At 39.8% G+C, this 23,227-nt stretch overlaps 1 protein-coding gene across 3 annotated transcripts in view; it reads left to right on the plus strand.

Annotated features, from left to right (window-relative positions):
• zbtb46 (zinc finger and BTB domain containing 46) overlaps positions 1-23,227 on the plus strand; it is a 106,636-nt gene that overhangs the window by 51,803 nt on the left and 31,606 nt on the right. For 2 of the 3 annotated variants that reach the window (XM_043710445.2, XM_043710447.2), the window contains exons 4-6: positions 6,902-7,156; positions 19,832-19,998; positions 20,252-20,315. In XM_043710445.2, the coding sequence (XP_043566380.2) occupies positions 6,902-7,156; positions 19,832-19,998; positions 20,252-20,315 (486 nt within the window). The remainder of the gene's footprint in view (positions 1-6,901; positions 7,157-19,831; positions 19,999-20,251; positions 20,316-23,227) is intronic. The other variant, XM_043710448.2, reaches the window with a different exon arrangement.

A 23,227-nucleotide genomic window follows, 5' to 3' on the forward strand; every position in this document is an offset into this window, starting at 1 on the left:
TGGAGGGGAGTATGGTGGATGGTGGTGAACAGAACTCCCTCCTGATCCCTCTGCTTTTAAATTATCAGTCCATCGCAATCTAACTGTTATTTCAATTTTTCAAATAAGCTGTTGGTTTTCACACCTTGCCTCTTCTGAAATTCATTGTCAAATGCCTTCAATTAGAGTTCTGCTCTTGCTACAGTACTGAGACTGCTTGAATCAAAGTCATGAATTACAACCCATCAGACTACAATGGTGGCAGGCTATGCATTTTGGCCTGGTTGCAGACTTTGCTGCAGTTAACCACACCATTTCCCATGTTATTCATCCGAATGGGGTTGCACCCACCATGTTGCATTCTAAACAACCCACTAGTGGCCAGAGAAACGCCAGCATTGGCTTCTTTCCTGATGATATGTTATTTCAGATGACCCCAAGGCTTTCACTTTTTTCTTTGCCATCGATATGCCACCGTCAACATTGTCTGAGAAGAGCATTGGTTTCTAGTTTTTTTAAAAATTCACTCATCAGATGTAGACCTTGTTGTCAAGATAAGTAAAATTTTGCATCCTCAGTTGTCCTTGAGAATGATATGGTGAGTACCTCATTGAACTAGTGCAGTCTGCATGGTGTAGATGTGCCCAAAGTCCTGTTGGGATATTCCAGGTATTTTAGCCAATTGAAAATGAAGGAACAGCACCATGTAATGTGGGGCATTTGGAGGTTTTGTCATTCCACTCTGCTAGTTGCCTATTTTCTTGGTGTTCACGATTGTGAGTTAGAGTTGCTAAAAAGGCTTTGATTTTTCCAATCTATTTTGTTGAGGTGCACACTGAAACAATGCTTTGTTGCTAATGGAGGAAGTGAATATTCAAGATGAGGTATTCAATTTATTGAGCTGTTCTACAGATCATGTGAAAAGTGTACCTTTTGTAACACTGCTTCGTTCATTGTGGATGGTGGAAAATGGTGCTGCGGTGCAGCTGTGCTTTTGAGTGTTAAGGGAAGCTGGTCATATATGCGACTTTGGTGATGCCTAGTGTTGCGTTACTGGCCACATTTCAACAGAAATTCTAAAGTCAGACGAGTTATACAGCCGTTTCTGCCTGCATGCAGAATCATCTGAGGAATTTTAGATGAATTTGAACATTCAGGATGGACAGATATTCGGTGTTAATTAATGAGAGGAGAGGATGTTGATGTAGCAGCTGAAGATGGTTAAGCTGATACGATCTTGAGGACCATAGAACATTACAGTGGAGTAAAGGCCCTTCAGCCCTCAATGTTGTACCGATCAGTGGGACCAATTTGAAGCCTATCTATTCCACACTATTCCATTTTCATCCATATCTTTATCCAATGACTATGGAAATATCTTTTAAGTTGGCGAGTCTACTCCTGTTGAAGGCAGTGCTTTCCACGCCCCTACTACTCTGATTAAAGAAACTACCTCTGACATCTGTCCTACATGTATCACCCCTCAATTTAAAGCTATGTCCCTTTGTGCTAGCCATCACCATTTGAGGAAAAAGGCTCTCACTGTCCACCCTATCTAATCCTCTGATCATGTATGTCTCATAGTCACCTCTCAACCTCCTTCTCACTAACGAGAACAGCCTCCAGTCCCTCAACCTTGTCTCATAAGCCCCCCCCCCCACCGTACCTGGCAATATACTAGTAAATCTCCTCTGAACCATTTCCAAAGCTTCCATGTCCTTCGTATAATAGTGACCAGAACTTATGCAATACTGCAAGTGCTACCTCGTGCTCCCACGAGGAGGTTGAACAGTTCATCCACTACACTAACACCTTCCACCCCGACCTCAAATTCACCTGGACAGTCTCGGACTCCTCCCTCCCCTTCCTAGACCTTTCTGTTTCTATCTCAGGCGACCGAATCAACACGGACATCTACTACAAACCAACCGACTCCCACAGCTACCTGGACTACACCTCCTCCCATCCTGCCCCCTGTAAAAACGCCATCCCATTCTCCCAATTCCTTCGTCTCCGCCGCATCTGCTCCCAGGAGGACCAGTTCAAAATACGTACAACACAGATGGCCTCCTTCTTCAAGGACCGCAATTTCCCCCCCGACGTGGTCGACGGTGCCCTCCACCGCATCTCCTCCACTTCCCGCTCCTCCGCCCTTGAGCCCCGCCCCTCCAACCGCCACCAGGACAGAACCCCACTGGTCCTCACCTACCACCCCACCAATCTCCATGTACAGCGCATCATCCGCCGTCACTTCCGCCACCTCCAAACAGACCCCAGCACCAAGGATATATTTCCCTCCCCTCCCCTATCAGCTTTCCGTAGAGACCACTCACTCCGCGACTCCCTTGTCAGATCCACACCCCCCACCGACCCAACCTCCACTCCCGGCACCTTCCCTTGCAACCGCAGGAGGTGCAACACTTGCGCCCACACCTCCCCCCTCACTTCTCTCCAAGGCCCCAAAGGAAACTTCCATATCCGCCGCAGATTCACCTGCACCTCCACCCACATCATCTACTGCATCCGCTGCAGCCGGTGTGGCCTCCTCTATATTGGGGAGACAGGCCGCCTACTTGCGGAGCGATTCAGAGAGCACCTCTGGGCCACCCGGACGAACCAACCCAACCAACCTGTAGCACAGCATTTCAACTCCCCCTCCCACTCCACCGAGGATATGCAGGTCATTGGACTCATCCACCGCCAAACCACAACAACCCGACTGTCGGAGGAGGAGCGTCTTATCTTCCGACTGGGAACCCTCCAACCGCAGGGGATGAACTTGGACTTCACCAGTTTCTTCATCCCCCCTCCCCCCACCTTGTCTCAGCCGGATCCCTCCAGCCCGGCACCGCCTTCCTGACCTGCAGTCTTCTTCTTGACCTCTCCGCCTCCATCCTACTCCGACCTATCACCCTCACCTTGACCTCTTTCCACCTATCACATTTCCAACGCCCCTCCTCCAAGTCCCTCCTCCCTACCTTTTATCTTCTCCTGCTGAACACTCTCTGCTCATTCCTGAAGAAGGGCCTGTGCCCGAAACGTCGAATCTCCTGTTCCCTGGATGCTGCCTGACCTGCTGTGCTGTTCCAGCAATAAAGTTTCAACTTTGATCTCCAGCATCTGCAGACCTCACTTTCTATTGGCCGCAACGAGAGTTTTGTACAGCTGCAGCATGACCTCGTGGCTCCAAAAAACAATCCCTCCACCAAGAAAAGCTAACACATTGTGTATGCCATCTTAACAACCCTGTCAACCTGGGTGGTAACTTTCAGGGATCTGTGTACATGGACACAGATCTCTCTACTCATCAGCACTACCAGGAATCTTACCATTAACTCAGTACTCTGTAATCCTATTGCCTGTGCCATGATTTTGTGGGAATTAAATAATTGGCATGGAAAACACAATTAGTCTTCCTTTTTGCTCAGTGACAAAATTGAACTGTATCTTTCCACTATCCCTCCTTTCTCTTGCATACTTCTAATGTGTTAGATGGCTTTGGTGTTCGATGAACAGAAATTGTCTTCTACCTAAATACTCAAGATTTAAATTATTTTCTGTGATCCTTATCATAAATTCACCTGTTGAATCTATCTGTTTCCCTGAGACCTTTCTGATGCTGTATCACAACATTTGTAATTTTAATATTGTATTTGACCCTGATTAGATATTTACTGTATCACAAAGATGGCAATAAAACAAAGAACTGAGACACTGGAGATCTGAAACATGCATAAACATATATTTCTGGAGAAACTCAGCAGGCCTGACAGCATTTGTGGAGAGGAAACAGTTATTGTTTTGAATCCTATAACCCTCCTTCAGAATTAAAAACAGCTTCGATGACAGTGGAATGGGGGGTGAAGAGAACCCAGAGAGAGAGAAAAGGATATGCAGACCAAAGGCTTGTTAACAGTAAGCTAAGGAACAGAAGCTAGATAGGTGATACTGGGGACAATGAATAGTTGAAAATGTGCTAGCTATAGTAAAGGCAACATTTTTGGGCAGGCATATCCTTAACTATACATCCTCACTCCTTGTTTCCTGCAACGATTGCAAACAATCTCTTTGTCTATCTTCCTTTTTTTTCTCTCTTTATTTGGGCTTCCTCACCACGAATCTATTCTCACAGTTGAAAATACTTTCAAACTTTGCATTTAACTGCAGCTTTTGAAATTAAGCCTTTTACCCACAAGTGCATATCTTTCAAGAAGACCAGTAGCCATAGTTCTGATCCTTTGGGAATCATGCAGTGTACCATCTTCCATTCTGAAAAATAGCCGTTCAGCACTGCTGTTTTCTGTCGTTCAGCTAACATGATGTCCATACTGCTAGTGTCCCTTTTATTCCATGGCTTCATGCAACTCCACTCCTGCTCCAGCTGATGTGTTGCTAAAGCCTTAATCTATGCTGTTATCCCTCAACTTCAGTCCGCACCTCCCACGTTCTCCCCTCTGAATTTAAGCTCAACCAAAATTGGCTAAACAAATCTCAATTTTGAGTTCTGATCACGAGCACCCTTGTGCTCATTGTTTACTAGCTAACTGCTGATTACTAGATTTGAACATTCTTAATTTTTCTTTGTAAATTCCTCACTGGGTTTCCTCCTCTTTATTTCTGTTACCACTTCTAGTTGTACAACACTGAGCGAGCTTATTGAATCAAATTCTGCCATATTTTTGTCCTGGATGTTATTTTGGTACGGATTACTCAAATGGTATTAGCAGTCAACACTTTAAAGAAATTTGTATACAGCTTTTCATTTATCATTGATATTACTGACACTATAGTTAATTTGACACATGCTCACCCACGCTTTAATTAATAAATTTTGTGATTTTATTTTTTGTGTTTTTAATGAGGCTAAATTAAACTTAAGTCTTGAATCAGCTGCATTGATTTTAGAACAGTCATGTATAATAAACTATCACTAGGATTCTGAGGCACTTGTTAAAAAAAAAAATTAGGTGTCCTATTTAAGATCATGAGAAGGTATGTTTTTTGCAGATCATGGGTTTTTGTAATCCTTTGCCCCACGAAGAGATTGAAGTGGTGTCATTTGCTTTTTAGCCAGAGATAACGTTTGACCTCTTGTTTCAGATTTTTTCCAGGGGTAGGCAAGAATGTGGATTTAAGGTCATAACTTGGGTCAACCATAATCGTATTAAGTGACGGATCAGGCGAAAGGGTCCAAATGGTGGCCTTCTGCTCTTGATTCATTAACTTTTTATATAGCTGACATGATTAATAAAAAAAAAATCTAACTGTAATTGTATTTCGATTGGACTGTAGATTTAACTTACTTTTAACCCACAAGTACAGGCCAAACATTGTGGCACAGTGGCTCAGTGGTTAGCTCTGCTACCTCACATCGCCAGGAGCCTGGGTTCGATTCTGCCTCGGGCGACTGTGTGGAGTTTGCACATTCTCCCTGTGTCTGTGTGGGTTTCCTAGGGGTGCTCCGGTTTCCTCCCACAATCGCAAGATGTGCAGGCCAGGTGAATTGACCATGCTAAATTGCTCATAGTGTTAGATGCATTAGTCAGGGGTAAATATAGAGTGGAGGAATGGGTCTGGGTGGGTTGCTCTTTAGAGGGTCGGTGTGGACTTGCTGGGCTGAAGGGCCTGTTTCCATATTGTAAGGTATCTAATCTAACACTTGTTTATAAACTATCAATTTAAATGCCAAAGCAACAATCACTCATGTAACAAGGAACCTGCAGTTATAATAATACTGCTGTAGCCCTGCTCATTAGTTGTGAAGTACATTAGCATATAATGTGTTTCTTTTTAGAGCATACTGTAGGTCCCCGATCTGTGAAAGCCCACCTTACGAACTCTTGTAATTATGAACACAGTCTCATACAGGAATGAAATTTTAATGACCTGAAATAGGAACATTTCTTGTACTTACGATTGGCTCTATTATGTTCTCCTGCATTGTGTTCTGACTTGAATACTCCAGAACAGAACCCATTCACCATCTGGAACATCTGTAGTTAGTCTTGTAATGTCAGCAAGCAAGCCCACTTCCCAAGGCTTTTGTTTAATAAGATGCAAGTGTGTTCTTCCAACTTGATGTACTAAATCTATTTCATGTAAATAAATATTGAATCCAATGATGTTTGTCATTACTTATCACTGACATTTTTGTAAACTAATGAAATCCAGTATCTGTAGTATCCTGAAATGTTTACATTGATTTCTTCTAATGTATTAAATTTATCTATGACGTCACTTAAGACTCAGTGGTAATGCGCTGGCCCTTAAGTCAGAAGCTCATGTCATGATGCCTGGCTTGAGAGGTTTGAGTGCTGAATCAAGATGAACCCTCCACTTCGGTGCTGAAGGAGTGCTGAACTGCCTTGAGGGGTTGTGTTTTAGATGAAATGCTACACTGAAGCATTGCTCTTGCCTTGGGAGTGGAAGGTCCATTAACATTATTGCAAAGGAGTTCCAAGCCAATATTAGTAATCCTTCATGATTTGTGAGGCTACTCTGTACGCAACTTGGCAACATTTCTTACAACAGTACCTTCACCTTTTCCCCTCAAGAAAAGTAACAATTTGTTGTATGTTGTTCTTGCAGAAAATTGATTATCGACTTAAAAGCTGGTACTTGAAATCAGCAGCTATCTACCACCAATGTCCTAACTCATCTACTCGACTCCTGGAAATGGATGATTGTTTCCATTTTGGCAGATGTTCATTTAGAAATTGTTCTAATTTGTTTCAGAGAAGAATCAAATTGTATTGTACTTGTCTATTTTAACAATCCTGTAAGCTGCTTATGTTCAGGTTCTTGATCTGTTTACTTGAATAGCATTAATATATTTTGCATGAAGATTAATTTAAATAGGCTCGTTAAATTTCTGTAATTAAAAATAGCTCTCATAGCTTACTAACTTGCTTATGTTTCCTAGGTGTGGATGTCACTGAACCAAGTAGTTCAGATAATCGAGGAGACAGACCCGATTTCTGTCCGAATCCAGAGGAGCCACTAACTGGCGTAGAATCAAATTACCTTTCTCAGTTTGTTGCCTCCGTAAAAGAAGAACAGCAGGCATCTACAGTGGCCAACTTGAGAGCTGCACTTCTGAGCAAGCATAACTTCTTATCTGTCAAGTCTGATCAACCGGGAGATGATAATCCTATTATTTTTGAATACTTGCCTAAAGGTACAACTTACATTTTGAAAAGAAATTCACAGTTTATGCTAAATTGGATGCAGTCTGTTAGATGGAATTTTAAAATTATTTCCTTTTATGTGTTATGTAGGCAAACTTGCTTTTTGTCTTTAGTGGCGAAACAAAAAAGGTTGTTGCAATAGTTTGATATTATGCCTCACTTTGTTGAAGTAATAACTGGTTTTAGCCTCAGAGATAAACCAGAGGGCGTGTTTGTCCGATATGTTGACTGATAAGATTCTTGTTGCCACAGCAGGCCTTCTGAATCTATTTACATTAATTCTGATGAATGGACCTCCTGTGGCGCTCCATCTTGTATTTGGGGTTTCTCATAAAGCGCTCCTGGTTTTTTAAATGAGTTTGTCTATCCTGTTGTTTTCCCTGACGTTGTCATTTACCTCATTAATGCTGAGGAATTTAATAAGATTAATTTAGTCACTGTTGTCACTACCTATTCTTCAAAGCTCTATAGATGTGTACCTTCTCTTGCTTGTCAATAATGTACTGTAAATGTCTTCCAGCAAATATTTTGCTGGAATAATAGTATGTTTATTGAGTAATTCCTAATATTGTGTAAAATTAAATAACCCTTACATTTCTAATGATTGAAGCAATGCATTGTTGAACATTAAGTTTTTAGCAGTAATATTTTTGCTCAGTTTATAAAGGAAATGAAATGTGAAGTTTTTGTTTAACAACTGCATTTTGAGTAGTTGCTGCATTCATGGAGTATGGGAAATGATTGAGGAGTCTTAATGGCCAAGGCATTAACGTGGAGTTCCATGCTTACTTTGAATTTGCTATTAGAAGTGAGGACAGTCATAGCAAAAGGATTTAGGCATATCTGTTTAATCCAGTAATCCCTGGAGCTACGGGCTGTTTTGCTGCAAGCATATTGCCTGCAGTAATGCCTGACTCAGTTTATATAAGGTGGCTGATCAAGTGTGCACCCCATATTCATTTTTATCATCGTTCTCTGACTTTCTTGAAGAAATTATAGATCAGGAGGTGGTGAATATTTATTAGTGAAAAATGATGTTGAAAGCCATGTGTTGGAAGAAATATCAGAGAACGGGTGGGGGAAGGTTATGGATGTGAATTGGTGAGTGAGCTGAGTGAAGCTTTTTTCTCTCGAGTGAATGTTGAAGGTTGGGCTGAGTAAGATATTTGCTGTTGAGAAATGAGGTAATCTTGGGCATCACAGGAGTGATGAGGTCACAAAAATCAGTCATAAGGGTGACTGTAGATAAGTTTGTGGGAGATTTTGTAAAAGCTAAGGCTAAATGGATCTGAGAAATTGAAGGAGAGGGAAGGTGGTGTCCAAATTCACTGATATTTAATGCAGAAGCGAGAGGGGCTTTTCCCAGGACTTTGATTTAAAGTTCTAAAGGATAGAATAGGGTGAGGTGCTTGCAGGTGGAGATGGTACTAAAGGTAGAAGAACAAATACAAGGCTTTTGGTATTAAAGAATACATTGCCACTGGTTGTTTGGGCTGCCCGAGTGGAATTAGAGATTTTTGTAAACGAGAATTTCATCTGAACAAATGGCTGGTTTCCAAGTCATGAGCTGAATTTTGATAGATCAGTCCATGATGAAATTGGTCAGAATGGACCTTGTTAATAAAGGAGTAAGTGTCTTCTGCATTTATGATGAGATTTAATCCATGGGCACAATTATATTGTCAAATGGGCTTGGGGGAGGAAGAGCTGATTGCTTGGTGTGAAAAGTGGTACAGTTAAGGCTGTTGTGGTTTGAGATTTGCTGAAGGATGCCAAATGAGTTGCATTACAAAGGCAGGCTCAATTACAGTTGCTTGTGGTATTGGACAGTGCTGCTGTGGAATAAGAGGTGTCAGGAGGGAGTTAGATAATAGTCTAAGTTTAAAGCTATTATAGTTTCAAGCCCCACTTGTCAATGAAAAGAACATCTGAGTTGATTCTATATTGTAGCACTGAAGGATGCTGCTTTGCCTGGGGAAGCCATTATTCAGATGAAATATTAATCTGGGGACCCACTGAGGGGGGACCCTTTTGATCCAGGAACCAGTGGAAGGTATGGAGCTTGACACTGCTAAATAATTGGGGAGCAGCTAAAGCCCAGTAATGTTGGAGCTGGGACCGAATCCTGGAGCTGATGAAAGAGTGATCCCTGCGTAGGCTATTAGTAGGCAGCAAAAGTGTGCCTTTGAAACCTTTACTGCAGTCGTCAAAAATTCCATTCCATTGCTAGATCAAGATAGAAAGTCAACAACATGTGAGTTTTAGCTCTGGAGCCATGCCCGAAAAGAACCTCACAAGGAAGAATAGTGAAATTTCCACGTTTCTAGAAGAGAAACCAGAGTGTAGGCATTTCCCTCTGAGTGAATTACCTTTCATAGGATCATCCATGAAGTAGCAGAGATGCGAGTGATTAGCATATGATGAAGTGATACCTGGGTAGTGGGGCTGGGAAATAAGGATTGTAAGACCATAAGATGTAAGAGCACAAATTAGGCCACTCGGCCCATTATGTCTGCTCCGCCATTGAATCATGGTCGATAAATTTCTCAAACCCATTCTCCCGCCTTCTCCCTGTAACCTTTGATCTTCTTAACAAACAAGAACCTCTCTAGCTCTGTCTTAAGTATTCTCAATGACCCGGCCTCCACAGCCTTTTGTGGTAATGAATTATATAGATTCACCACTCTCTGGCTGAAGAAGTTTCTCCTCATCTCCGTTCTAAAGTGTCTTCCCTTTATTCTAAGGCTGTGCCTTTGGATTCTCGTCTCTCCTGCTAATGGAAACATCCATTCTGTCCAGTATGATGTAAATCTTTCTAAATGCCACTCAGAGTCCTCAAATTTTCTCTTTATGTTAAGCCTTCCATTCCTGGGACCATTCTCGTGAACATCCTCTGGACCTGCTGCAGGAACAACACATCCTTCCAGAGATTTGGGGCCCAAAATTGCTTTCAATACTCTAAAAAGATACAGTGCAAGATAGCAGATGATGACATATCCCTCCCAGATCGTCTCAACGCCTTCTGTGCTCGGTTTGAGCAGAATTTCAGCGGAGAGATAACACCTATTCCGACAAGTCCTGATGAATATATCCCAAATGTCACTGCATCAGAAGTCAGATCAGTTTTCCTTCATGTGAATCCAAGGATAACAATGGGGCCAGATGGAGTACCAGACCGTGCAGTAAAAGCATGCCCCGATCAACTGGCAGAGGTCTTTTCTGACATCTTCACTCTCTCCCTGCAGCAGGCCACTGTCCCTGCCTGTTTCAAGAGGGCAACATCATCCCTGTGCCTAAGAAGGCTCATGCAGCATGTCTCAATGACTACCGCCCAGTAGCCCTAACTTTGGTGGTCATAAGACCATAAGACATAGGAGTGGAAGTAAGGCCATTCGGCCCATCGAGTCCACTCCGCCATTCAATCATGGCTGATGGGCATTTCAACTCCACTTACCCACATTCTCCCCGTAGCCCTTAATTCCTTGTGACATCACGAATTTATCACTTTCTGCCTTGAAGACATTTCGCGTCCCAGCCTCCACTGCACTCTGTGGCAATGAATTCCACAGGCCCACCACTCTCTGGCTGAAGAAATGTCTCCATATTTCTGTTCTGAATTTACCCCCTCAAATCTAAGGCTGTGTCCACGGGTCCTAGTCTCCTCGCCTAACGGAAACAATTTCCTAGCGTCCACCCTCTCCAAACCATGTATTATCTTGTAAGTTTCTATTAGATCTCCCCTTAATCTTCTAAACTCCAATGAATACAATCCCAGGATCCTCAGCCGTTCCTCATATGTTAGACCTACCATTCCAGGGATCATCCGTGTGAATCTCTGCTGGACACGCTCCAGTGCCAGTATGTCCTTCCTGAGGTGTGGGGACCAAAACTGGACACACTACTCCAAATGGGGCCTAACCAGAGCTTTATAAAGTCTTTATGAAGTGCTTTGAAAGGCTGGTCATGGCATTAATCAACTCCAGCCTCCCCACTACTCTTGACCCACTCCAATTTGCCTACCGGACCAACAGATCCATGTCAGATGCCATATAACTTGCCCTTCACTCCTCCCTAGAACATCTTGACACCAAGAACAGCTACATAAGAATTCTACTCATTGACTACAGTTCAGCCTTCAACACTATTCTCCCCTCAGGACTGATTACTAAACTTAGTAATCTTGGACTAAGCCCCACTCTCTACAGTTGGATCCTCCGTTTTCTGACCCAGAAGCCAATCAGTGAAGATTGGGGACAATATTTCATTCTAACACTCAACGCTAGAGCACCCAAGAGTGCCTACTCAGCTCCCAGCTGTACTCTCTGTATATCCATGACTGCGTTGTCAAATACCAGACTGATGCCATTTACAAGTTCGCTGATGACACCACCATAGTCGGTTGAATCTCAGATGGCGACGAAACAGATGACAGACAGGAGGTGGAAGACCTGGAAAAATGGTGTATTGAGAACAACCTAGTGCTCAATGCTGGCAAAGCCAAGGAACTCATTGATTTTTGGCGGGATGTTACTTATGCCCTCCGACACATTAATAGCACAGAGGTGGAACAAGTGGAGAGTGTCAAGCTCCTGGGAGTGATCAACCACAACAAGCTTTCTTGGACTCTTCAAGTGAACGCACTGGTTGCAAAGGCCCAACAATGTCTCCTCTTCCTCAGGCAGCTGAGTAAATTTGGCATGACAGCGAATACGCTTGCCAACATTTATAGATGCGCCATGGAGAGCCTTCTGTCTGGATGTATCACCACCTTATGGCAACTGTACCATTCAAGATTTGAGACAGTTACAGAGAGTGCTGAATTCAGCCCGGACAATCACAAAGGCCAGCCTCCCATCTATAGAATCCATCTACCAGACCCACTGTCAAGGAAAGGCAGGCACCATTCTCAAAGATCCATCCTATCCTGGCAATGTTTTTCTACAACCTCTACCATCAGGGCGAAGGTTCAGAAGCCTGAACATGCACCAGCTTGTTTCAAAACAGTTTCTACCCGACTGTTGTTAGAACACTGAATGGATTCACAAACTCTTAACGTTCGCCTTTACCTGTATTTTTGTTTTTGCCGCTGTTTGCCTCTTATTTACTTATCTATGCTACTTAACTATGTGATCTGCCTGTATTGCTCGCAAGACAAAGCTTTTCACCGTGTCTTGTGACAATAAATTCAATTCAATTTAAATTGAATATGGTCTGACCAGAGCCTTAAAAAGTGTCCGAGCTACATCCTGTTCTTATATTCTAGTCCTCTCAAATAAATGCCAACATTGTATTTGCCTTCCTAACTACTGATTCAGCTTACAAGTTTACCTTGTGAGTCCTAGTCCAGGATTCTCTTAAGTCCTTTGGCAATTCAGATTTCTGAATTTTCTTCCCATTTAGAAAATACTCTATGCCTCTATTCTTCCTACCAGTGCAAAATCTCTCACTTTCCCACGTTGTACTCCATCTGCCACTTCTTCACTGACTCTTCTAACCTGTCTAAATCTTTCTGTAGTCTCCTCCTCAATATGACCTGTCCATCCATCTTGGTGTCATCTGCAAGCTTTGCCAGAATGCCCTCAGTTCATTCATCTAGATCATTAATGTATAAAGTGAAAAGTTGTGGTCCTAACACTGACCCTTGCAGAACACAGTAGTCACTGGTTGCCACCCTAAAAAGGACACTTTTATTCACACTTCCTGACTAGCAACAGAAAATTTGCACTGCAAAATGTAAGAAAAACGCTAGTGATTTTAAACATTAAATCTGCGATCTATTACTTGCATTACTTGTTTGTTTTTAAATAATTCTGTTCTATTCGAAATGCTTGCTTAAAGTTTATTCACTGATAACTAGCTTCAAATGTGGAATCAAATTCTTGCGAGAGAGAAATTTGCTCAATGTTTTCTGTACATTGCAGAATTTGCAGTCCGTTCGTTGGGTTCTCTTTTTTGAGATTCTTACACATTGTTGCAACTGCAATGCACCGAATTCTGTGAATAGCCAAATTTATTAAGCAAGTACAAGCTTTTGAGAATCACTTAACACTCTTTGCAATGCTTGCAAAGTGTGTCAAGAGAAGCTCTCTTGAACCAAGGAGTTGTCCTTTCTTTATACAAGATCTTTACATCACAGTATGTAATGCCCACAAGGCAACCCCCAGCCACTTCCCCACAGTCACATGCCACTCAAGACACAGTGCAGTGACATGACCATTTCCAGAAACAGCTTAATGTAAATCATTCATTCTTTAATGGAAAGATCTGGTGTAAATCCTTTTTTAACTGCAGGGAGTAGTCAGAATTTTAACCACAATGTTCTTATTGATTCTGAATAGGGGATGATAATGTAAATTTCTCTGAATAATAGGAGATGGTGATGTAAACTTTTTTTTTTTACATTGTACCTGTAAGACAGAGAAACATACTACCCTACCCCTGGGTTATCCAATTTCTTTCGGGTCAGCAGAGCAAATTAACCCCTTAACATCTCACTTTGCTTAAACTGGATTTCTGCTTTGTTAAAGAAGGGCTTTTAACTCCTGGTTAAATGAGTTTGTGAATAATTAATCACCATAGCGCATTAGGAACAAAATCTGTTGTTATTAATGGTTGATGGCAACATTGATGTTATTGTGTTTAGCATGTGGCTATATTCCTTTTTTTTAAACTGTAACCCTACATTAACCTGGCTCCACACTTCTGTTTGAATTAGGAGGAAATGATGAAATAGGCTAGTTAGTTCTGACAGTTGTTGATGCTTGGGGCCTCTGCAGGGATAAAGATGGCTTGGTGGGAACCGTTTTCTGCCAAGATTTAGTTCCGGCCTTTGCAAAGATGAAAGCTTGTTAAAACTTGCCGAAACACAACATATACTAAATTGGTGTAATTTGTGAAATGCCTAAGACCTAAAGGAAAAATGGTCATCTTTTCAAATAGGTGCCCAGCTGTGAGAAGCATTGGTGATAGTGTAGTTTCCAACAGCTCAGCTTATTCATGTCCAAGCCTGTCAGTCATAATCGGTCAACTTCTGACATACTTATTTTAATATCTCCCGACATGGCCCCGTCCCATTCTCTTCTCCAGCTGAAGGAAACTTAAGAGTGTCGGCTGCTGAACTGTTATCCATTTTGTAGCTGGCGCAAAGAAACACCAGACCATATGCTGACAGAAGTTCATTCAACAGAGCACATGAAGGCATGTTTTAAATCTATGAATTGATTATGATGGACCTGCTATTCTACTCTGTGTGTTTAGGGTATAAGCAGGCAGGGCAAGAGTCAAGTTCTGAATTTTGTGAAACGAGGTTCAGCTGAGCATGACTTGGATCAGCTAAGAACTTACAGTTAACAATGGGGTGTTGCAGGCAAGGGTACTGGGTTAACAAGGTGGAAAAGCATTCATTATGTCGAGCCATTTGACATGATGAAGTAACATGTTAAAAAGGTGAAAGGTATTCCTGAGGTGAAGTCAGTTATTCATTGTGTAACAGCAGATGGCTTAATCTTTACTCGCTGATAGTAATAGTCACCCCATTAATATGTATATTGTCTTATCTGGATGCTCCTCCCTGTAAAATTACTATATAATTCATTGAGAAGCTGGTGTTCAAGAGAAGACCGTGAACACATGTCTCTGTACACATGGGCAATTGTTCTCTCTCCCTTCAGGGCCTGGAATAAAGATGAAGGAGGTAAAACTGCACTGTGTCTCTGAGCATTTTGCTTCGACTGAGTGGAGGAAATGGGATGACATGACCACATCTGAAACTTTAATATTGCTGAAAAGAGTGAGGTGCTGCCAAATCCTGATGTCTTGCACACTTCAGGGCAAATGTAAAACTGCAAAATTTCAGCAATATCTCAACAATTTATACTTCAGGAGAAACGATGCTGACTGGTTACCAAGTTGAAATTGATGAGCTGAGCTTTTGCTGTGGAGATGGTGAAGGGAGCTGTGTGCTCCCTGAGCTCCAAAGTAATTCAAAAAATGGATAGATGGATCACCATGTATGAATGTAAGTCAGTTGTAACATAAGTGAGCTGCATTTGAGATTTAGCTGATTATTTTCTATTGGTTGTTAGTGTTTGTATTATTAGACTCTGGATTGTACAGCAAGTGCTGTCCATTCAAAGAGTAACTCTTCGTGTTCGTTTTGATTTTGACAAGCTTGAGTTGGTTGAGTATAGTCTGTACCTGCCTATTCCAAACAATTAAAGGTACAGGTTTGGTCTGATCAACAAATTGCTAAAACCCATGGTCTATGTACCTGGCATCATATTGTGACTGACATTTATACATGGCATTCATGAATGACAATGGGTGGTAGGCAAGAGATTATTTTAGACTGATAGCATCTAATTACCATTCATGTAGTCATATGTGTAACAGTAGCATGAAACTTGCCTCTTCCTTTAACCAGTTAGTCAAATTTCTGCACAGAAGTCAGTAAATCCTTGAAGGTGGGAGGATAGATTAGGTGTTTAAAGGGTGCTTTATTTTATTAGTCATGGCATAGATTGTAAGAGGAGCTCTGTTTTGCTGAACCTGTATAAACATTTGTAAAGCCATAGCGAGAAGGCTGTGCATGGTTTTGGTCAAGCATTGCAGGAAGGATTGATCACGGAAGAAACATGATAGATGAGATTTGCAAGAGACTGTCAAGAATGGGAAACTGTAGCTCTAAGGAAAGATTTCATAAGCTGCTGGGGGAAGTTATAATTTTGTAGAAATTTGAGAGCATTGATAAGGAAGAAACATTTTTGTTGTTTGAAAGAGATCAACAATAACTAAAGGTTGTAGATTTCAAGTAAATAGTCGAAAGCTAAAAGTGGGTGAGGAGAAATATTTTCCACTAAGACTGGAACGGTTCTGAACTCTGTGTCCGAAAGAATGGCAGAGGCAGAAACTCCCATGGCTTTTAAACATTTGGATGCAGACTTGAAATACTGTTAACTGTAGAGTTACAGACAAAAAGCTGAGAAATTGGCTCCGTTGAATAGCTTTTTATGATTTTGTATAGATACATTCACTGTCAAAATTTGTAGCTGAAATATAATTTTTAGTTTGAAAAACCTTACTTGCATCAATTGTCTTTTCCAATGTGTTGTCTTGCCCTCAACTGAAGAAGCCTCAACTCTCCAACCATTGCTGACACCGATGTAAAAATGGACCATAACTTGTGTGTAGTGTTAAACCAGGTTGCTTAAATGTATTGGTGCTATTGGCCTGTTAAATCCATGAGTACAGAGAGCTCTCCCAAATTTGAGACAATTTGAATTAAAGTAAGGTAGTTTAAATAAGATGCTGCATAATGAGAACTTATAATTGATCAATAAATGTAGCTTATTACACTTAAAACATATTTCTGGCTACTGAAAAATATTGGAGGCAAATTATTTATTTGACGTAGTCATTTGAGGCCTGGCGCAGTTGAGTATTTGGCCAAATTAGAAATGTTCATTGTACTATTCAGCATATAATACTTTTATGTATGCAAATAGGAATAGATGAGAATCATTTGTGAGCAGGCATGTTTTACTTGAAAGACCGCTTGAAGGAAGTTTCATGTGGTGGTGTAATGATGAAAAGAAAATACTCAAATCATGAGTTCACACTCATGCAAATAGAAGTGGGAGATTTAACCTCCTGATGTTTTAGTGTTTCATTGTGTTAACTGCAACTATACTATTATCCAAGTGCATAAACCTATCTTTAGTTCGTATTTCTGAAACATCAGCTGCATACAAGTGCCTTTTGATGTATGCATTCCATTGATATGTTATGTCCCTGATGATCAGAGTTCTTCATCTAATAATTAGATCAAAACAAAACTCAGCTGATTATAGGGAATAGCTGGCTTTGCATCAGAATATTGTTTTGATAATATGACCCTTCAGATAACCAGGTGAGTTATATTCCAAGTGACGAAGTGGTGACTTTACTGTATGTTTCAGAAATCTAGACAATAAAGAAAGAGCTATATGGGGGGGGAGGGAAAGCTTTTAAAATGTAGATTGTAAGACATATGTGAAAAGTTCTGCAGACCTTCTGAAGATAAATGATGAGATGCTTGAACTTGTAGGGGCAAAAACAACTCTCTGGTTTGAGCAAAGCGTGGCATCCAGAACAGAAAAAGACGATGACCATTTGATCAGAGTTGGAAGCCTGCAGTCATCTCTTCAGGAGGGCCAAGTTGAGAGCAGAAGAAAGAGCGCTCAAGCTCTGTGGAGTTAGATGACAAATGTTAGAGTCATTGCAGATGAGCTACACTGGACATGTGAAGATGTGCAAGGCAGGTGAATGTGACAGCAAATCTCCTGGTAGGCTTCGCTGTAAACAATGACTGGCTGAAACTGATTTTCAAGATAGTGACTTTGTCTTTGGGTACTAAATCCATAAGATTGTCAAGTGCAGTTAGCATCAAGATAAAAGCATTTTCACTTTGCAAGTCAGTTTTGGTGAGACCACCTTTTACTGGCAGGGCAGTTTTTTGTTGATAAGAGCATGTTATAAAAATGAAATTACATGTTCAGTATGATTTGCTGTGGTGGTATTCCTATTTGGGACAGTGCAGGGTGGCCAAGCATTTACTTTGGCTTTATGGCACATGGTTGACTAGTGTTCTATATGGAGTTTCCATACTTGTATTATTATGATTTTCTTTTTCAAAATACAACCACCTGTTCAATTTCTTTTTGAAAAGAATTATCGCCACAGGCTGGGGGAAAGTGGTGCGTTGAATTTTCAGCCAACCAAATTAGATTGTGCATTACTAAGGTTCAAAATGGATCAGGGTGGTCATCAAAAGGTACCATGAGAACGTTTTGAAGTGGGAGTTGAGCTTGGCAGTGGTATATTTCTGACACTGTTTCAGTAGCAGAGCACCATGTAGAATATCTTACCACATAAAGTTGTCTGGCAAGATAAGACGATCCTGTGGATTGAAAATGTGGATGTGCAACTGAGGCAATACAGGAAAGACAATCCATTAAGTTGATGCTGAATGAGTTAACAAGAAATTTGTTGCTCAATCTCAGTGTTAATGCTATAAGAATTAAACTTGAGTTTAAGACGAAAGCTGTGTCACAAATGTGATTTAAAAATTGAAAATTGTTTTTAAGGTTTGACACAAACTATGATGACTTCAGTGAATTGAGATATGCAAACCAAATGCATTGGTTGCTTTGAATCAGGATATTTGAAATATGGATTATAATTTATGCAACTTAAAATAATCAAAAATCAATTTAAGAAAAGATTTCAAGGACAACTGTCCATATCAATGCAAACTGAACTATATATGTAAAAGGCACATGGTCTGTGTAGTCTTATGTGCACATTAGTGTTAGCATATTGCCTAAATATATATCTCTATGCAGCTAATGAACATGAATAATATCCAAAAGATCTGGCTGATATTCAAAAATTAGTATCGTTTAAAAGATTTGAAAATTTATTGAAGTATTTCTGGAATGTTGTTGGTGTCTCGGTGGAGTTCACCCCTTAAAACTCTTTTGCAGTGGATTTTATCTATGTGTATAATGGCCATGTTTTAATACAGGTTGTTATGTAGGCCTTTGTAAAGGATCCATATGAAACTTGACAGAAGCTTTATCTTTCAGCTGCAATTTGCTAACAATAGTGTTTGACCATTTTATTCAAGTGATATCCATGTATTTGTGTGGAGCTGACACTTTGCAAATAATAAATAAAAGACCTACGACATTTCATACTATGTTCTTGTTTGGAAATATTTGGTATTTTTCTGATTTCACATGAGGAATCTTTGGCTTAATTCTTTACTGATATTTGTACAGCAATTTCAAACTTCAAATTGTACTATTTGCGTTCTTCTGGCTAAAATATCTGACTCGTGTTAGCATTTTTGTTGAACATTTTTTTAATAACTTGTTCTTTCATTACTTTTTAACCAGTTGGATCTTGAGGATAAATCAGCGGTAATTGATTGTCCTTTCGGGTTATTCAGGAATCTCTCTGTTACGTTAAGAATATAATAGCAGGAGAGAAATTTGGAATGCTAACTCTGCTACGCACAGGTTGACAATGAAATTTGGGCTGCTTCCCTAATTTGTGTTATCATTCCCTGCAGTGTATCTATTAGATTAAAAAAATCACAAAATTAAATGTTTTATTTGCATTGCTGAGTAGAACCTAGTGTGGATTCATATAATGTTTTCTTGAATTATGAAGATTAAGCATGCTTGCTTAATTCCATTTAAAGATGTATTCTAAGCATTTGTGTGCCAAGGTGACATATCTTAGGCTTTTCTGAACAGTTTGTACAGTATACTGTCGTGTCCAAAGTTTACTTCAACTACAAGTCATTGTGTAATTTGGGTAACTGATTTTTGTAAAGAAAATTCATAATATTGTAAGAATAGTTGTATTTTTGGCTGTATTGGCAAACTGAACATCCAATTTGTGTTCTTCAAATTGTTAACAATTTAATGTCTCGACTACTGCAAGACACCTTAGGTTTATTTTTTGAAGCTTTGGGCAATTCCGTTCAAACTTTAGGATCTCCTTTCCTCCTCCTGCCAGAAGAGAAACAGAAAAACAGTTTACTGCAGTGTGATTCTTTTTTGTCGAAAGCCAGCTGGTGCTAGTTTACGTGGGTGAGACTCGTTTCCTGTGTTCCTCAGGGCCCGGAAATAGCTTGAATCACACAGAAGATGTGCATGATTTCCAACCAAGACATTTGACTCCACTGACTTCCCAATTGCCAGAACAGAGTCTTCCTAGAATATTGCAATGCGATGAAATGTTACCTAAGCAAATGTCACGTAACCCAACTGATTCAACACCACAGGTAAGAATCAAAGGCTTTGAGTTAAAAAGACACTTTTAATTTCAAGGCTTATTAAAATGTAAATAAATTTGGGAGGCGACTGTGAATTTGTAAATGTTGAACAATTTTACTGCTACTCAAATATTTTTGGACCTTAAATAGGTGCATGCTTGAAAAATCAATAAGATTGCCCTCAATTTAAAAAAAATTAGTAAGTCATATGCCTGCATTTATTTTCATTGATATAAATCACAGTTCATTTTTACAATTGCAGATCAAGATGGAAACTACAGAGGGAGTTGCAACGTCATTCAAGTCTTATGAACATTTCAATTCTGGTAAAACCATTATTGCTTAAAATTTGCACTACTTTTCCCTTTGAAACAATACTCTCGTCTAATACATGAATTTCCCATCCTAGGCCTTGATGTCAACTTTGCAACAGATTTCTTGAAAGGTCAAGATTTAAAAATGGAGAGCACATTCATTCCAGACAAGGTTTTTAAAGGATTCCGTTTTCCCATTGCCGATTACAAGTTAGCATCAAGAAGAGTTAACCTGTAGATTCTGCAAATTAGGATTTGACAGCACTGAAAAACATAGGGAGCCTGAGCATCAGCACGCATTAATAATGCTGCCAGTTGATGCTTCTGGTTATGTAAGGCCAACCTTACAACTACAGGGATCCATGTGTTTCCTGGGCAAGCTTTGCGGTATCAGTGCCCAAGGTGTCCTGCCAGTTTCACATAAAACACTGATCATCATGAGAAAACTGTCCACTGCAAACACAAAAACTTGCATTGTTCATTTTGCCTGAAATCTTTTCATGATAGAACCGATTTAAATCGTCATCTAGCATCTGTACATTCATGTGAGCATGCTTTTGTGTGTAGTAACTGTGGGAAAAGTTTTTGTATACAGAAAAACTTGATGATCCACATGAGAATTTGCTACCAGCATAGTACCCAGGTAGATATTGAATTTTCTGACCAATGTTTGGATAGTGATGACCAAAAAATTGAGGAGCAGCTTAAATGTTACGATGATATGAGTGTACATGGCTCCCTCCAGCAACTATCACATTCACAGCCAATGAAATTGAGTTGTCAGAGTAACTTAATGTTTCACAGCTTAGATGTTGTTCTTGCATAAATTTTTTTTTGCCTTGCCAGTTGTCAGAGAGATGCACAGCACGAAATCAGACCCTTTGGTCAACTCCTCCATGTCGACAAGCTATCCTAACCTAATCTCGTTCCATTTGCCAGCACTTGGTCAATATCTCTCTAAACCCTTCCTATTCATGTAGCTGCCTAGATGCCTTTTAAATGCTGTAATTGTACCAGCCTCCACAACTTCCACTAGCAGCTTATTCCATCCATGCACACCTCAACATGTATACATTTTATATAATATTTTGTTACTTGGCACACAATTGGGTCTACAAATATTTTAATAGGTTATTGTGCACTTTGTATTTGTAGCACATTGACTTTGCAGAGCAAAGTTATTCTTTTAGATTGCTAGGCACTTTTATCTAATGAGTACAGTGGTCAGAAGTAGATAGATATATTTTATTAGATCTTAACTAAATCATTAGGAATTGTTCATGTTTTTGTCTTTGTCTTAATTAAATGGCAATAAAAAGGCATCCTGTCATGTTTTTCTTCACTGTTCGTATTATTTACTCACTTAAATAGTTGGATAATGTTTCTTGTTGAATGCAAAGTTTTGAACAGGAAGTGGTTTTCTTTTATGAATTATTTAATTTTGATCTCCGTGCTTATTTACCCAATGCAAAAGTCTGTTAAACAGGACTCGCTGAAATTCCTGACTAAATGTTACACGACATGTAGGAAGAATTTGTAAATTTAATTCAGTAGTGGGTATATACTGTATGTTTCGTTTGTTAACACAAGTATATTATTTAAATAATATTGATCCTATGTAACTTGGTATCCAGCTATTTATGAATGATTTTTAAAAACTCTTATAAAGGAGAGACATTCAGGAGCTTCTCTGTTTGTGGACATTCCGTTGAAGTAAACTCAATGTTTGATCCTCCTATTAGTGCAGATTCTTTGTCAATGTGATGTGAAATTAAATTCATTTTCATCTGTTGTTGACTCTTGTCTTTGTTTAGTGTCGCCAAAATAAGGATTAGGCTTACGTCACTACTTTAGAATTCATTTGCTGGAAAATGGTGTTTTGAGACTCAAGCAAATTATTAGGCAACTTGTAGTTTAACTTTGTGCCATTATATCTACAGTTTTACATTCATGAGTATTTGTTGTTGAAAGCATTTCATGTTTTATAAATTTGATGTTGAATCCCCGATGTTTTGTTCCAGAGTTGTTTATGCTAACATCGCTTTTTTTTTTATTGTGAACTGCACTCTATTTCCACAGTTTAACCAATCAGTTGATTTTTAGTACAGCATTTGCAATACAATATGATCTGGACATTGCTGTTCCTGCAGCTATGCAGTTAATTTGTTCAAGGCATACAAAAATTCGAAGTTACTTTTGACTGTGTTGTTTGCCTCTCGCTTGTCAGCTGTTACACGTATCTTAAGAAATTCTCAGTCCACCTTCACAGGAAGGCATGTAATGTTTTTTTGGTAGAAATAGCAAAATATATCTTGCTGCAAAGTACACTGGTATATTTGATCATGCTGTTTTAAATTGCTTTGAACTCAATAAAGTTTAGAAACCAACAACTCTGGAAATGTAATGAGTTGCAGTTCTTGTTAAATCGTTTCTTAACGGGGCAACTGGTTTTAACTGCATCTAGTTATTTTACCAGGATTTGGCTATCTCATGCTGGTACATTAGTACTTGTGTAAACAATGATGCTGTTTATTTTGCAAGTTCACATTATATTCAGGGCATTGCTACAGCCTGAAATTTCGATTTGTGAAATAGGTATGAAGTTAATTATGTTTTACTGATGTTTTCTGCATTGTTGACATATGTATGTTTATCTGTGCTTTATGTAGGTTCAAGTAAAGGTTCAGTAGTTTCACTATTTCAACTTGCTGCTGCTGTTAGTTACAGGATGCATGTTATTATACTCTTTGCAGTCTTGTTCTGAACAAATTATTTGTTTGAAACAGTTGACAATAATTTAATTTCCCATAAATCAGGTTGACGGAACGTTAAAAAGAGAATTCAATAGTACTTGCATTTTCCAAGACACATGCAGTGCTTTGGGACATCCTGAGGTTGTGAATGGCACTAAATGAAAAAAAAGA

This window comes from Chiloscyllium plagiosum, unplaced genomic scaffold (assembly GCF_037043375.1).
Source record: "Chiloscyllium plagiosum isolate Xiang-an unplaced genomic scaffold, Cpla_swu_hap1 HiC_scaffold_15, whole genome shotgun sequence".
In the NCBI taxonomy this organism is placed as follows: Eukaryota; Metazoa; Chordata; class Chondrichthyes; order Orectolobiformes; family Hemiscylliidae; genus Chiloscyllium; species Chiloscyllium plagiosum.